The sequence below is a fragment of the Pezoporus flaviventris genome, unplaced genomic scaffold (genome assembly GCF_033815535.1).
Source record: "Pezoporus flaviventris isolate CSIRO_AGI_PZ_B2104156 unplaced genomic scaffold, CSIRO_AGI_Pfla_v1 ptg000001l, whole genome shotgun sequence".
NCBI classification, from domain to species: Eukaryota; Metazoa; Chordata; class Aves; order Psittaciformes; family Psittacidae; genus Pezoporus; species Pezoporus flaviventris.
The window spans coordinates 39,023,232-39,040,614 of record NW_026892549.1 but is presented as its reverse complement, the minus strand read 5'-3'; the positions used below and the strand labels follow the sequence as shown (position 1 = coordinate 39,040,614).

Here is a 17,383-nt window from a genome sequence, read left to right as displayed (position 1 = left end):
GGATACTGTAGAGAAAGATTCTCTTTTTAAAGGAAAAAATGTGCTTTGTTGTGAAATGCTGTGAGTTATGCAAGATTCCCACTGCAGAGGTGATGCAAGTAGTCACTGAAAATCTCAGGCTGCCACTAAGAAAAAATGCTATTATCCAAAGGTCAAGGTCAAAACAAGACTGTTTCACCACATTTCTCAAAGGTCAGAAAAAAGGAGAAATTTAATACATAAATATGTACATTCATCAACTTGAAGTAATATTTAACTCCAGAAACAGACTGACAGAAGAGAAGCTCAAGCATGATTTTCCCAGCAATACAGTTTCTCAACTCAGCATTTTAATTCTGGCAGTTTAGAGCAGCAATACTGCAAGAGCTAGCATAAAACTAAGCACAACCTTAAGTGGTATAGTTGAGAACAATAAAATAATCCAAATTACCAATACAAAATACATGACTGTGTCTAAGTAACAAAAAGAAAACATACCAGATTCCTCTCTATGCAAAGTACTTTGCATGCATAAGCTTCTGACTTTTAAATAACGGCCTGGCTATTGAGTAAACTGAGTGACAATCATATTTGGGATGACTGTGGTAGAGAAAAAAATTTCACGAACACTCAGATTGACAGTAGAATTTTATTAACATATCTTACAATTGTTGATTATTGTATTCCTAGTTTTATACTCTTCTGATGTGTTATAAAGATTTAGATTCTACAGTAATGTACTGTACTTAAATGGTCATTCATACAGGATATCACACCAGAACATTTGAGTAATACACGCACACACCACTCTAGTTTGGACCTGTTATTTTTCAAGGTTAGCTTAACAAAGGAGGATTAAAAAAGTTATGGGGGAAATAAAAATTCTTGTTTAGCAGCATGCAAGGATGTTCAAGTACAATTTTTCCACCAAGTGATTTTTTTGTTGTTGGTTTTAAGTTGACTGGTGACTAATTCACCAGTACTAAAATAAACACTATGACATACCCAAATGTTAAAGTTAAGGCTAATAGTTTTACTTCACATCCATATGCACAACCAGAGAACATTCCATTTTAAATAAAACACAGTAATCAAATTCTGGGTACATTATCTCTTGTGAATATAGCATTGGAGCTTCAAACTATAGATTACTCAAGTTCATGAGCCCTGTAATAATGTTATGCTGGAGATGTAAAGATTCTTTTTGCTCTTTAACCACACTTACAAAATGGCCTGATACTCATAATGAGCAATGCAAAAATATTACAGGCAGAACTTATAATACAGTATCAAAAAAGTAATATTTTGGAAAAGACACAGCCTTTTAGTTGGTGAAACAGAATAATTCTACTCTTACAGGAAGTACTGTAATACTTTTGAAAGATATATATTTATATGTATGTATAAAACCCAGCATCCTTTATTGTGTTTTTTTTGAATTGCAGGTATCCAGAAAAACTCATTGTATTTACTTACTTTTCCTTCTGTCCATTCTCCATGATTGCTATACAGTCATTTTATTTCCCCTACACACTTTTCACTAGATAAGGACTTCCACTGGGGAACTGCTTTCATTGTATATGTGGTTTTATCATAAGATGGTTTATTTTACACATATAAATTTTATCTTACACGCAAGCTATGAAAGTCAAAACTACCAGGACTGCTTGGTAGTACTGTATGAAATAGCCAGCAAATGTCCAACGCTTGTGAAAAACATTAGTAGCAATATATTACATACCAGATTTTAATTATAATCTTTCCTACCTACTTACACGGTGGGGTTTAGCCCAGTCATGCCTGCTGTCATGAATTTTTTTAGACCTCTAAGCATGAACTGTTCTGGCATTCATCCAGTGAGGCTGCACATGCATTGGTTGTTCATCTAGGCTATCTCTGTTTTTTTCCCTTTTAGGAAACCAAGCAGAAAGAACAGTGATTACTTTAAACAAATACAATATAGAAGAACCTCCTGAAATGGCGGGAAAGATGCAAAATTATGTTTCATTTGCAGAATAGCCTGCACATTTCTAATCCAATCATTCTGAAACATACATGTGGGTTTGAAATGACAGGCAGGCTTATGGTGGTTAGGCTTGTAACTGTGATCTGCTATGTTGGGCGCCATACAAATTCTCTATATACAGCAATTTCTGTATGTGTTATCACTAACGGTTTATTCAATTTATATGGAAAAAAAAAAGTCTCTTTGCTGGAAAAGAATAAGAATATATGTTCTGGATTACATGAAGAGCAATAGATACCTAATTTACAGCTATTTCACTTATTTATGGAGACAAAAAAAAAATAAAAGGAATTCCTGAGAATGCATAAGTTTTCAGTAATGCCTGAAATATTTCAATAGATCTCTCATGATAAGTGAAATACTTAAACTTCCAGACCAATTGTAACCATGCAGTCTCACAACTCTTTTACAAACCCTAATTACAAACGCATTATCAAGCAAAACCTCAAAACCAACACAAAAAAGGCCAAGAAATTTATCCAACATATTTAGTAGATGTAGTAGACATATACACTGTTGCAGTAGAAATTGCTAAAAACAACTCCATGCAGAAAAAAATGAAAACTTGACAGCTATCCCTGGAGCCTCTAAACAACTGTAAGTAAAATTTGTGCTTCTTAACAATAATGGGCTTTAAAAAAAGAAGAAAAATGGACTACGGAGTGCAATCAGATTGCTCACACCATTCTGTGGGTTTAATTTCAAATTATCGTATCATTATTTAATAGCAACAGCAGCTAATTTTGCTAAAATTTCACGTGTTGACAAAGTTCCATTTCCCTTTTATGCCCAGACGACACTTCACCCCGAGGCAAAGAGCTAAACTCTCATTCAATTAAAGCTATTGTCAGTCGAGATGCATTTGTTCATGGTGACAGCAATGAATTGGCGTGTAGATGATGATTTACAAGCCATTATAGTGTGGCCCCCATCTTTTATTGATATGATCAAAAGTATGAGACACCCACTGCTGCTCAAGCACTTTGTATCTTTCCTTGCATATGTAGAGAGGTTTACCACGCCTGTAGGAAAAGGGATAAAAAAAGAAATACAAATAGTTAATAGGCCAAGTAAGTGTAAAACCTCATTACATAATCAACACATGACAGTCATACAACTTTTTTCCCGGGGGAAGCCTGCATTTTTATTGGTGAGGGGCTTTTGGTTTTGCTTATAAAAGGATAACTGTTGGGTCTTCCCTTCCTCCCTTCTGGATAGTAGAAACCTGAAATCATCTCTTGTTCTCTCAAGCTTGTGTAGCTTGGAAGCTGCACTCCTTCCCTACATTAGGATTTAACTGCATCGTTTGACTGAGAGCAAACAACAACTTTGGGAGAAATAGTGTTTCCCTATGCAACACCAAGAATTGACTGTCATTGAGAATAGGAATCTGTCAATAGGAATCATCTGTCAGTGATCATGATTACACCAGCTCAGGGCAAAAACAAAAACAGAGTCAGTCCAACTTGCAGTAAATGGGGATTTTCCAGTCAAGGAAGGTAGTTATTATAATCTGTTATTGCATAACATAAAAGTTGATCTATACAGAGGAGCAACAATAAAACATACTTGTAATGAAAACATTACCTAAGATCTCTGTCTTCTTCACCATGTGCATCTAGATAAACAGAACCCCAAAGGCAGAAACGATGACCTCGTATGATGATGATTACAGATGCATTAATCAAAAGAAATATTCCTGTCCCAGCTCCACAGTTTTGAGAATGCTGTAACAATATGGTTCAAAAAGGTAAGAGTGCAAAGATTCTATTAGTATCTGTCAAAACTGTAATTTGTTTTGCTTGAAATAACATATACACATTATTTAATAAGAGTTTGAAAAAGGTTAGCCTGCCCCAGAACTCTCCAGGCAAACTAAAATTCCATGTCTTGTGCTGCCATAACAACAAAATGGTTTCCTGCTCAAAAAGGGAGGATATTTGTTATCATGCCAAAATAAAATTACCTAACAAAAATGAGAAAAAAAATTCTCTGTGGTATTTTGGATTTGTTGTTGTAGTAACAAACTGTGTGGCATGGCCAAATATTTTTCATAGATGGCAAGAATAAGAGAAACTATTCAGAAAAACTTAATCTCTTTTACAATAGTCTGTATTACTAAGCATTTGCTTTCTCTGTCCATGCTCACAGACCTAGTCTATGGCTCTACAAGTCTAGTAAAAAAAATTCTTTTAGTAATTTTGCTTAAACTTCAGTGTCACCCATCTCTATGAACAGCATGATCTGTATTATAACAAATTTATTTTAGCAATTAAAAACGTGCTCTTCCTATACAATGTTATTACAATTAGAGGCATAACCTATAATGAAATTTAAGTATATAGATTTTTAATTCCTTTTTTTATAACTTTGTTTTCAAGAAGCTTGACACCTTAAATACAGCTGTAAGTTCTATTTAAAATCCTGTCCACATTAGCAGCATGAGAGAAAGGCGAGTTCAAACAATTTCAAATAGTATCCAAGATCCCTCTAACATTTCTTCTGATTTTATGCCTCATTCGGAAAAAAAACCAAACCAAAAACAAACAAAAACCAAATTCCCCTCAGTTTTATAAAGTCCAAGTAGTTCCAGCCTTCTACTACTGACTGTCCTATGGTAGGAAACGGAACAGCTATTAAAGCAAACCTTTATCATAGACAGGAAAACAATACTAGATGCTGTCCAACTGAGGTTCCTGAAAAAACTTATGGATATGCTGACTAGAAAACTTTGCTGCTGAATTAAAGTCAAAGACTTTAAAATGCTCTTTATCTAGTTATAGTCTGTAGATCACTAGTAGATGGTCGGGTATATCAGAAAATATTCTATAAAAGGGAAAAAAAGAAAACCCCAACAGACCATACACTGATACTCTTGTGTACACAGAAAGCAAGGAAACAAAACAGGAAAATTAAAATAATAAGCAATCAGAATGTAGACAAAATTCCATTGGTTATGAATCAAAACCATGCATCAACGATACAAACAACGGCTTTGCAAGAATTCCTCAAATAGGCTGTGGGCTTAAAAATGTGAATTAAATTACTCTTTAGAATCCAGTGTAGGCCCATCTACCAGAAATAAGTGCTAAACATTGGAGTTGGACTAGATGACCTTTAGAGGTTCCTTTCCAGCCTGAACTATCCTATGATTATATAAGCACATTTTGGAAAGAAACCACCAAAACTGAGCAATGGAGGTAAAAGCTATACAAGAGAGTGAGAATCAATTATAGAATGAGAATTATCTCTCTCTTACCAGAACACATTCACAGTAACTCTGTTGTTTGCAGCATAGTCCTTTCAGGCATACAAAAGTACCACAAACTAGACAAACAGCAGGATCTTTAGGAACCTTGGTACAAACAGTACAAGTCTTTCTGTGATAATACTGGAAAATGGTATTATAATTCTCAGGCAACTGAAGGAGGCGTGGCAAGTCCCACTTGGGTTCCTGGATAAGCAAAGCCTACAAATAATATAAGAACAATTTATTAGTTCTGAACATTAACATATGCCCTAGTATTTTCTAAGAAAGGAAGCCTGCAGTTTAAAAATCTCTCACTCCTCCATTCAGAAGTCAAAACTGATCTGGCTGAACACCCTCCCCAGCTGTGGTCACATCTCATCTTTTGCAATGGGTGTGAAATAGACAGTAGCCTTTTCCCACGGATGTTTCTGAACATGACATTTTTTTAAGAGAGACCTCAGAACCTAACATGTAGCTGGTTCCTTTTCAATCACGGAAAGAATGCTATCAGTTTCACTGCAGTCTCTTTCAAATGCGTATCAGATTGTCAGCAACTGTATTTTGAGATTAATCTGAGTATTCAAATTTTCATTCACAATAGCCTAACTCATGCCTGCAAGCATGCAATGGCAGATGCAGATAATTTTGCAGAGTAAAGAATGCAACTGGCTTGTCTCTGACACCATCAACTTAGGAGAAGGGAACTCGAATTGTTGAGAGGCACCTTCTTCATAAAAACCATGAGTAATGTTGAAACATTTCCATTTCACAACTGATACTCCAATCATATTCAAGTCTTTGTTGTGTTTCTTTACCTTTCATATATGATGTGCAATCTTTTATCAGTTGACTACTAAAAATGCTTTTATTTGTTGATCTTTTTCAGTATTGCAACTGAAGATGCTAAAAAATATCAGTAACATCTTACAGGCAAGAAAAAGCTTCTGGTACTTATTTTTTTAAAAGTCAAAGTTTCAACTACATGCCTTTTACAGGCTTCAGGTGCAGAAGACATGGATACACTTAGTATCATCTAAGAATAGCATTTCTATTTTCTGTCTCCAGTAATCATATTTAAAAAAAAAAAAAACAGACAGGTTTTCTTATTCCTATTTTTAACCAATCCATCCCACATCCACTAACTAATATTTCTGAGTAAAATTTCTCTCTTATTTACAAGTCAGGTTCTCAGATCCATATCCAGGACAGTAGTATATGTGCATAGTGAATCAAGCAACAAACAGCTGCTGCCACATCAGGGCTATTTTGGAAGAAGTAATTTTGCTACATACCTTTACTTGATCTGGATGTCTGTCTCCAAATGAAGCCAATTCTGAGCACCACTGTGATATCATGTCAAATGCTGGCACTGGCCAATCAAGACAAGAGGCACTGGTGAACTGATGAGCCGACTGAAAAGATGGTAATAGACACAGGCAGCTTGCAAGAACTGTGAATTCTTCATCTTCCTTTTGGGCATGAAACCAGAGAGACTTAGATTAATGCATATGCTCTAAATGTTTAAACAGTTTATTAAAAATCTATCTATTCCAATCACAAAAGTAAAGATGTTCTGGTACAATGATGCTAATAATCATGTTTAGAGACACAGAAAACCTTTGAATTTTTCCAGAGTACCGTAAACTGAATTTTCAAAATGCAGGAAAACTAGTCAGTGAAAAAAAAACAAAACCTCCCAAAACCCCAACCAAAACCCACATGAATCCAAAAAATACAAACAAAAAAAGAAAATTCCAAACTCCCCAATAACTTTCTTCCTGTTTATCACTCCAAACTGGCTTGTAGCTGGTTTTAAAGATGAGATGATTTTGAAACAAGGAACTGAAGGAGCTGAGCTGCAGCAAACTGTACTTAAATCAGCCATGGAACTTAAACATTACTGTCTGATGATGCAACACCTCTGAGAATAAAGTCGACATTAACAGGCATTAAGCGAAAGCAGGGCTGAATTGCAGTCTGTGTGAAAATTATGCCATCTCTGCCAATGCTGGACAAGTTTTAGAAGTATGCTGGCATGTTATAAGACAGGGATTTACAATCTGATAAATAAGCATCTATGTACTGAATTTTAAGAATATCAGAAATCAGGGAAACTGCCTTGAAAACAAATTTATAGAAAACAAACAATGCTGCAGAGCAATGCTATTAAATGATTTAAAAAAATAATCTTAGGATAGAAAATATATACTATGAAAAAGATACCTTCAAATCTTAAGTTTTGATCTCTAGCTTTTAAATGGAAACATCTGAGTGTGCCCCTCTCAATCTGTACCTGGCAACTAGGTAAATCTCCTCCAAAAAGATGGTGTTGAAGAAGGCTTGCAATCCTGAGGAAAGGCAGGCAGAACTGCTGCAGATAGCACTCTACAGAATCAGGATTTACCTATGGAGGAAGGAAGCAATTACTGAATTTTGCCCCAAATAAGTTGTCTGCCATGTAAGAAACTCCAATATGAAACAAATGTTTTTTAGCATCCTATATAAGCTACTACATTAAAAACACATTCCAAAGGCCAGCATTTCACTAATAATCTGAAATAACTGTGGGTTTTTCTCCCCCTTGACAAATGTTTTTTCCTACTTAAATATTCAGTTTTCCAAGTTTCTGAAAGGTCTTTCATACATATGATTAAAACCCACAATCATAAAGAAGTATTTGTCAACAAATTCCCCAGCACAGCACTGGCCACATACGATATTAGTAAAAGAAAGATTTGCACAGGCAAACTGTCCCAAAGGGATGTGCTTTGATCTGGAAAATGAGGAGTTGTACTGTAGTCTTTAGCAAGATCAGAGAAAAATCATTTTAAACAACAAAGCTGAAAAACTTAAATAAGAGACAGAAACGGGTCATGCTGGATAACTTCTCAAGAGATTTGCCAATACCACTGTTAATTCTTCAGTCTCTCCCTCTTCATACATCTTCCCCTTAGACAGCTCACTGATCACATGACCCAACAACACTTCCCAAGATTTTTCTCCACTGGATGTATTCTGTAAATAAGAAGGAAAGAAACCCAAAATGCAATGGTCATGAAAAGGAGAAAAGGCTCCTGGTAAAAGTAACAGCAACAAAGTACATTTCCTTTTGTTCAGCACACGGATTTTGACCTGCGAAGATACATACTGCTTTTAGAAAAAAAAATAAATTCTACCAAAGGGACTGCATTTACGTCACAGAGTGAAATGGGAATTGCTACTTCAGCTGCATGTGGTCTAAAGTGAGTGTTACATGAAAACATTTTTAAAATGTTGAATATCCATTGTTTTTTTCTGTGAGTATAAAAATGCATACTTTACAATTGGGAAGAATCACTTCATGGATACATCATGTTTTGACAGAACTTGAATTCTAATACAACTAATTAAAAAAAGTAGTAACTTTCTGAAATGTACCAACCAGAATGAGCTCCAAAACTCTTGCTATGTATTTTAAGTTGAAATGAGTCTATCATAAAATGGAAAGTTATGTTTGGAATGAACAATATCTACTACAGATGGAAAGAAATATTTAGTTGAAAGAATAAATAGCCACTAAGCTTTGTGCCACAATATTTACGTTTAAAGGCAACGATTACAGAAAGCCATCAGAAATGGAAAGCAGTATTCACATAAACATGTTTGTTTCAAGTCATAATAAATCCTACCCAGGAATAACATGATTGGGTGCGAATTTTGAGCTCTGTTAGCGTATCAAGAACATAAAAAACAGTAACAGAGAGGAGCATTACTGGGCTTCTTTAAAACAATTCCAAAGCAGCTAGGTGGGATTAGACCTATAAAGACTTCAGTACATAACAATGTACATAATTCATCAGTTGCTTTCTTTAGTGCATTTTGACATCAGTTAAAATTATTGATTTTAGATGGGGCCTTCACCTTTCAGCATTGGGAAGGCAGACTCACTGTTCATGCTCATAGTCCAAGAGCCAGAAAGCAACACATATTGAAATTAGCAATTAGGACAAACCTTTTATCTACATTATTCCTGGAAGTTTACTCCACAGATGTTTACAGTGTACTTCTTATGACACTGTATGTCTTCTTGCAAAGACAGCGAGTGTGAAGTTGGGAATCAGAAGTAGAACATCCACCTCTCAGCCCTACTGAGAAATCAAACTCCTATAGTTGTTTGATCATTTGGTGTGAATACAAAGACAAGACTTCAGTTCGTGTTTTAATGTCTGGAATACCAAACTGAAATAGAGTCTCTTAGCATTATCCACAGACAGAAATTAAGTAAGATGCAGTCATCCTGGGATCAAAATGTCAGTATTATCAAGCACGTAAGAAAAACCACAGCATCCATTCACAATAACATACTTTTTTGTTTAATGTGCTACTTCCCACACAGCCTTTTCATCCAAAGACAAGCACACTAGTAAAAATTCCACTAAAACGGGCTCTTCGGTATCAAGACAGATGGTTACTTCATAAATCCATTATCTGAGCCATTATCATAATTTGCAAGCCTCAAGTACAAAGCTCTTTATGTGAAGCAAATGCTTTCACATGCTTCTATAAAAGAAGTTCTTAGCAAAGTTCTTAGAACTAATAGGTAGCAAGCCCACCTACCAGACACCCTAAGTGTATTTTCATACAGTAAAACCTGTCACTGTAGACAAAAAAATTAAGCATTGTAAACATGTGTTCAAATAAACTCCAACCTCTTCTACAACAAAAAATGTAGTCCATGTTTATCATATGGGCTATGAAAGAATATAAGATGCTAACATTTTAATCTATTTAGACCACAAATTTCAAACTGCAAAATTATCTATCACTTGGGAAACCTTTACATAAAGAGAAAAACTGAACACCCCCTCACCAGCAAGAGTCTCAAGGAAATGTTCTTGAAATTCTAAGAAAATATATTCAAAGAAGAGGATGGAGAGGGAGCTAACAAAATGCAGCACTGCCCAATGATCTCAATGCTTAATGCAACCCCAGAAAACAAACAAACCTTGCATAGTAGCAGATAATTTGTCCGTAATACCTTGAAGTTGTGACTGACCAGGATGACAAATCTAACTTCTATGTGAAAAGCAGGTTATGCTTCTCAGCGTGCATTTCATGTTACAGCCAACATAATCTTAAGGCCCAGCTGTTGTCTGAAAGGGTATTCTTCCTCCTGGCCCCAACACTTTCATCCTTTCCCTTAAGTCTGGCATTAGCATTCTTCTGACCTTCTGGGGAATCAGTCCATGCAGCAGAAAACTAACTGAAGGATTAAATGAATGCCAGTGCAGGGAACTGTGTCTTCTGGTGGGAACTGGCACTCAATCAGCTGAAGTGGAATAGCAAGATGTGCCTTCACTTTCCTTGTAAATAATACCAAAAGGCAATGAAATGATAGTAAGATATCTACCTGCCTAATCTACGAATTTCCTTCTCTGCCTCTTCACCACATGAGCACTCTAAACCACATACTGAGAGAAATTTATATGGCTAACCACAAACAGCATAAATAAATAAGAAAGAGACAAGAGGTTTTTTCCCCGACTAACAAGTTTGTGTGCTTTCCCTGTAAAGGAACACATCAGATCAAACCACAGTTTGTCTAGGAAGGCTTCAATTTGGCAGGAAGGAAAGCTGCATTTATTCGATACCATTGCAAAAAAACCTCAAGGCTGAAACTATAGAGATACAGCCTCAAGCCTGAAGCTGAGTTCTGGAACTAGATATTCATTGTGAAGCTTTTAAGTCTCATCACACACCAAAACCTTCTAAAAAGAGAAACAAGATACTGGATTTTTGTGAAGCAGAAGCAAATTACTACATGCAAAGCAGAAGAATCTGTTACATTCCTACCTGAAATACATAAGCAAGATTTCATAAATGTTTTAATAAATTAACCAACCTTTCTGAGAGCTCCTGACTCTTTCCATGCCATCCTATCTTCAGCACTGCATTTAACAGAAAGTGCTGCCAAGGCTTGAGTATACAGTAAAGTGAACAGCACTTTTATAATGCAGTTGAAGTGTTCTGTAAAACAAAGAAAGTAATCTTTAAACACTTGGTATTTTTAGCAAATACACTGATTACAGAATCTCTAGTTATTTGAAACGATGCTTCTCAAATGAAAAGCAAGCACTATACAAAAAGTACAAAACCCCAAAACACAACATATTTCTTGGCTTTCAGAAATGACTTGGCAGCCATAGTGAATGGAACAAGTATAGGGCAAGTAATTTTTCACTGCTCCATTTGTTCATCTTAATCCTGATCAGCAGTGATTTCCTCCAGGTACCTGGTGATATTACAGATTTTATTTTGTCCAAACGTTACATCAGATGAAGCTACTGATTACTGATAGATACAACTAATTGGGTGCCGTAGATGTAAGCAAATGCATATCCTACCATCTTTTCTGGCAATGATTAATCCATCTGGGCTAAGTTACATTCATACAAATACTGGAAAATTAAAGTTCCTAAAAAATCATTGCAAGGACATGAAGCATACTTCAGCTTCTACCCCTTCACTTCCAGATATGAATCCAGCTATATAATCCTGAAAATCACTTTTGAGTGAGTACCTATTTAGTGGACCTCACGAATAGAGGAGGACTAAAACCTTCATTTTAGAACTTACCTTCTTTCGGAAAATGTTTAACGTTTGCAATATTTTTGTATATTTAAAGGATTATTATCGCCTACATACAGACTGCAGGAGAAGGGCCTTGAAATGTTTTTGGGGGAAACTAACACAAGGAAAATAAGGTTTCCTAGAACTGGAACAGGAAAAAAGGTAAATGCGACAATTCTCTGAAATGAGACTATACCATACCCTTTTTTTAATACCAATCCTTTTTTCTCTTTTTATTTTAGCTTCTATTTCCCATCCCAAACAATCTGTGTTGTTTTTTTGTTTTTAAATCTAGGTAGATCAAAGAACTTCTATCATCATTTACACCACCCCTTAAGCACAAACACAACTATAATATAGTATCTGAAACAATTTATAAAAGAATGAGGGTTTAAAAAGTCCTCTCAGGCTCTGAAGTCAAGCAAAACAGTTTTATTTACATAAGCACCTCACAAAAATTAGGTTACATTCTTCTTTCTTCCCAAAGGATTTAAAACAAGCTTTGTAGGTGAAAATTAAAAGGAGGTAATGGAGATGAAACTCCTTGCTTCTCCTTTCTTGTATCTAATATCAAACCCCCACTACTGGATTCTAAACCAAACCCAGCCAGGACATGAGTACGTAATTAAATCTGTGAAATAACAATTGCTTTTATAGATAACAAATATTTACAAATCAACACAGAAATGGCTACCAAAACTTTTTAATGTCACTGAGTGTGTACAAGCAGCACAATTTAAGCACCTAAATGATCGTTTGTAACTATGTAATTAAAAGTGCACTTTTTTCTGTATTATCTTCCTATGGAGTTTATGTTAACATGATGACAAATGCTGCTATACTTCACCGGCCCCATTCTAGAGCAGGTAGAATTGTAGTGATTTTTCCTCTCCACATTTCCTCAGGAGAATTCACCAGATCCCATTAGATCTCTAGGCCCTACTTTTCTCTTTTGCTGAAATCTCAATTTTCTTAGCAATCCTCCTGAGGAACAGTGGGCAACCTTTCAGTGAATTTTCTGGGACTGAGATCTACAAGATTAAACAACATGTACTCACAGAATTGTACAAATTGCCTCTTCAGCCTGAGCTACAGTCTATAATTGTAGCTAGACTTGAACTCAAGTACTGAGCTCTATCTCCATCAACAGCAGGTACAAGTGATAGAGACCAATTTTACACTGTGAAAGCATGAATGAAAACCACTCTGCTTACAGCAGCAAAACTAGTCACCAGTTAACAGTCACCAATCTGCTGTAGCCCAATCTGTCTTCTAGGTCTCCTCCTGTTCTGCTGTGGTGATTACACAGAGCTCAACACTGAGTGTCTTAGCACCCTATGGAAATAGGACATTTTGAAAACTTGGGTTTTGTTAACTATAATTACTCCTTATCCCTATCCCCACCTTAATACTAATTTTTCAATTCACCAGAAATACTACACAGAATCATAGAACGGTTTGGGTGGAAAAGGACCTTAAAGCTCACGTAGTTCCAACCGTTTTTAAAAATGAATTCACATTCTTGTATTTACTTCTATGTATGTGATCATAAATGGCAACGGCTTTCAGGTTTTGAGAATCCAGAATTGGACAAAACACACCCACTTCCACTTCTGATCACGCTTAAGTCCTGACTTCAGCACAAACTTATGCTGTGTAGTAAGTGTCATGGCTTTTAAAACAAGTATTTTACAGTCACAAAATTATCTTATGGGAGACATACCAAAACCACCAGAGGATCAACTATAATTTCATTAATATGTGCTATCCCTTATTTGTAAAATGCAAACAATCTGACAGATGTAGGTATCTGCAACACTAGAGAGCTCTTATATTCTTGTCTACTGCAAAGAGCAATTTTATTTGCCTTTCAGAAATGTGCATGTGGGGAGTGTGCGGTGTTTTCCTGCTGCTCCCTTAGGGCAGGCTGTGCTTTTGCTACATCGTCATTTTGATTTAATAATTCTAAAGGTAGCTAGCATATTTATATGCCGTGGAGTAACCTACCGTGCAATGTTCTGCACTAAAATGCAGTCAGGACTTCTGTGTTTGTACATAAAAATCCTAATCTAATGGTCTGACAGTCTAAAAGTATTATTACTAAGACTAAGCTATTAGAAACAGAACAGAGATTACTGCAGCATTTTTGTTTTTATTTTTGAACAGTACTGAGAAACGCTTTTATGTTCCTAGATTTAAAACTTTTTAAAGCAAAATTTTTGAACCAAATTACTTCACAGCATCCCATCCCATTATATGCACTAAATAAACCCCTTTTAAAAGTAAAGTTTATATAGGAAACACTTCCAGAACTCTAATTTTAACATTAGTGCAAGAAGTGTGCAGATGAATAAGCGTACCACTGTCAACATGCATCTTTTAGTTTAAGTATCAAATTAGATATATATGCTGGTAGGCAATGACTGCAGAAAGAATGCACAAAGCAAACCAAATGCAGAATTAAGGAACTCGGACCTTTTTTAGTGAATTCAGAAAGGCAACTTTACTTAAATAACCTTTGAAAATATTCTTCTTGATCTAAAGCTTGAACAGTTATTTGAAGAAACAGCTTCAGAAGCCTGCCACCTGTCATTTCCCTTTCAACTGCAACATACACCAAACCTAAGAACAACGGCAAAACATGCTGCTGATGTGTGGTATTTTACAGAATTCTCGACAGGATGCCTTATTATTAACTGAATGTTGTCTTTCCTAGGGTAAGGTATATATGCATAAATATCATTTTCCAGTGCTTGAACATAAACTACAAGTTTCTCCTTGTATTTCAGAAAGTGTTAGTTTCATTAAACTTTCATTTACTGCTTTTATTTAGTCCTTCCAGTAAAATTTAAGTTAAGCTGTAGTTAAAAAGAAAAAGAAAAAATATTTTGACAATAGGCTTCCTATTCAGAAATATTTTATTATTTTGGTATTTTCATATTCTTGTAACTTACTGAACAGCCTTAATCTATAAACATGTACACTGAATTGAAAAACCACAACCCAAAACATTCACAGATACACACAGGGTCACTTGAGCTGAATTTGAACACTCAATAGTGAGGACTAAACACCAGACTTCCTACTATACTTTGTAAGTTAGGTGCATGCATCAAGAACAGAACCGTCCTTCTATTTACCTATTCAAAAACTAGCAAAACTCAGCTATTGCCACACAGACCCCAAAGCAGATACCCAGTTCATTGTCCGTGCAGTAGTAAAAAGATACTTGTTTTTTTTTGTCCTGGTTTTAAACTAAAGGTATTGCTATAAATAATAAAGCCAGAGCCCAGAGGGTCTGAACTACACATTCTTCTGGAGCACATGCTGTTTCTTAACAAGACGGACCAGGTTCAGTTTTTCCTTTCATACAGGAAAGAAATGTAGGTTTAAACCAATTTTGCTTTAGTAATGAAAAATTTAGTTCTTAAGTATCTACTTAATATTTATTCTAAATAATACTGTATGCTGTCTCTGCTGAAGTTGCTGCATTACAGCAATTACCATCTGTATATCTGACCTCTTCTTATGTAAGGCTGCTGTAATTTAAACTCTGAAATTCAAACTAAATTACAATCTTTCACCCTTAGGCACTCAGTTCAACTTCAACCATTGAGATGCCCGTCTAAGCAAAGAGATGAAGGTCAAACAAAGGACACTTTTCCTTCAGTAAAAGTACTTAATAGTTTTTGCTCAGCTCTTGTATCTTTAATGAACAGGCTGACTGATAAGGGGAGAAGACAGGGGACACAGATAAACGTGTCAACCCACAACAGAAATTTCTGTTCAATGCCACCTTCTGTAGATACGCAGAAACATTATTTTAGAATACATGGTCAACCAGCTAGGATTTACCATGTAAACCACCATGAATGCAGCCTCATATACATAAGCATCTAAATACACGTTTTTGTAACATACCTTTGTGCAATGGTTGAGGCATGGTTAAGATCTGGATAAGCAAAAGGGATGAGACATCTCTGTAAAGTACAGGAACTTCTGGCAGTTCTTCACTTATCCTGAAAAAAAACCCCAAAGACAATCATTTGTGATACTATAAACCCATTTTCATATTTTACTTTTATTTTAAATAGTATTACATTTTATATCAAGCTTTCAGAGGACAAATACAATTCTCCCTTCCCTTACCTAGGGTAACTACAGGCCTGTATGCCATGTGGCACTTCACTGGGCCTTCCATAAAAAACACCTGAAAATGTCAGGAAATCAAAATGCATCCACCGGCTGCAGTTTTAAGGCTAGCTTCATGCTTTGTTCCAGCAATCTTAACTGTCTTGCAGGCAAACCACAACTGATGAACAGCTAGATAGTTGTACTGAAGTTATACATATATCTTTATTAAGCTCTACCACCAAAACTACAGTCTCACTCTCCTCCTTTAGCTTATTCTGCAAGACATTGTGGACCACAGTTCCTCAGTGAGACTTTCTTAAGCCCTGCAGCAAGTGCCCAAGTTTCTGTACAAACAGAATCAGACTGAGCAAACACACAGACAAGGCATTAAAGCCCTCTTCTGTCTCAGCTCTGCCCTTTCAGATCACAGCTGATGAACTACCACTGGATCAGACTGCTACCTCTTCCCAGGGCACCAAGCTTTTCCTCTGACCCAACTCAGCTGGCACTGGCTACTCCACTAGCTCCGCTGATGACTCCCCTTGGTGCCAACTATCACACACACACACACACATCAGACAAACTGAGCTCTTGCAGACCACATGCTGGAAAAGGCTGTTCCCATGCAGCAGGATGTAGATGCACGCAGGAGATCCTTAGTGACTTCTGTCAGCTTTGGGGATCCAACCAGTTCATCATCTCTGTGGCACATAAATATGATGCTACATTTGGAAAGAGACCTCTACATCACTACTGATGTCATGAAAACTCAGACCTCTCTCTACAAAAGGCACTGCTAGGAGTGATCAGAATTTTAACACACAGAAGCAGTCATGTAAGAGGAGGATTAAAAGAACACTTTTTGTCACATGGTTGACTGGTCTTATAAAATGAAGTCACAGCAAACATGGTCTAACTGGTCCTTTTGAATTAATGAACCCAAACAGCTACAAAGCAAACAGTATCTAGAACACCTTCTGCTATCATCAATCATTTTATAAAATGATTGTTTTAAAACACTGTAACATACATAATTATACGTGGGCCCCTGCTAAACGAACAAAGAAGCAAAATCTACCAATCAGTACACTCAATTCTAAAGAAGATAAAGGGGGCAAACACTGTGCCCCCTACCCTACCAAGTGTAGTTATCACACTACCAAGTCTCATTTTCAAAATTATACAGGCAAAGATGATGTTAATCTCACTACGTCTCTCTAATTCTATCTTAACCTATGGCTAGTTCTATTTTATGACCTATGACACTCAGTTTTATAACAACCCTCATTATATAATGACTTTAAAACCATGGACTTCTCTTAAATTACTTCTCACCTTTAATTGTTAACTTATATATAAATTATGGGAAAAATAAATTATGGGAA

At 36.0% G+C, this 17,383-nt stretch overlaps 1 protein-coding gene across 9 annotated transcripts in view; it reads right to left on the bottom strand.

The window, feature by feature from the left end:
* Positions 1-609: 609 nt before the first annotated feature.
* The window catches only part of UBR3 (ubiquitin protein ligase E3 component n-recognin 3), a 109,008-nt gene continuing 92,234 nt past the window's right edge, over positions 610-17,383 (bottom strand). For 7 of the 9 annotated variants that reach the window (XM_061453014.1, XM_061453030.1, XM_061453037.1 and 4 more), the window contains 8 exons: positions 15,786-15,883; positions 11,137-11,261; positions 8,163-8,270; positions 7,549-7,659; positions 6,548-6,724; positions 5,265-5,474; positions 3,593-3,732; positions 610-3,027 (listed from right to left, as the gene is read on the bottom strand). In XM_061453014.1, coding sequence (XP_061308998.1) covers positions 2,910-3,027; positions 3,593-3,732; positions 5,265-5,474; positions 6,548-6,724; positions 7,549-7,659; positions 8,163-8,270; positions 11,137-11,261; positions 15,786-15,883 — 1,087 coding nt within the window. In that variant the 3' untranslated portion in view covers positions 610-2,909. Of the gene's footprint in view, positions 3,028-3,592; positions 3,733-5,264; positions 5,475-6,547; positions 6,725-7,548; positions 7,660-8,162; positions 8,271-11,136; positions 11,262-15,785; positions 15,884-17,383 lie in introns of those variants that run through there. The other 2 variants (XM_061453021.1, XM_061453074.1) reach the window with 2 other exon arrangements.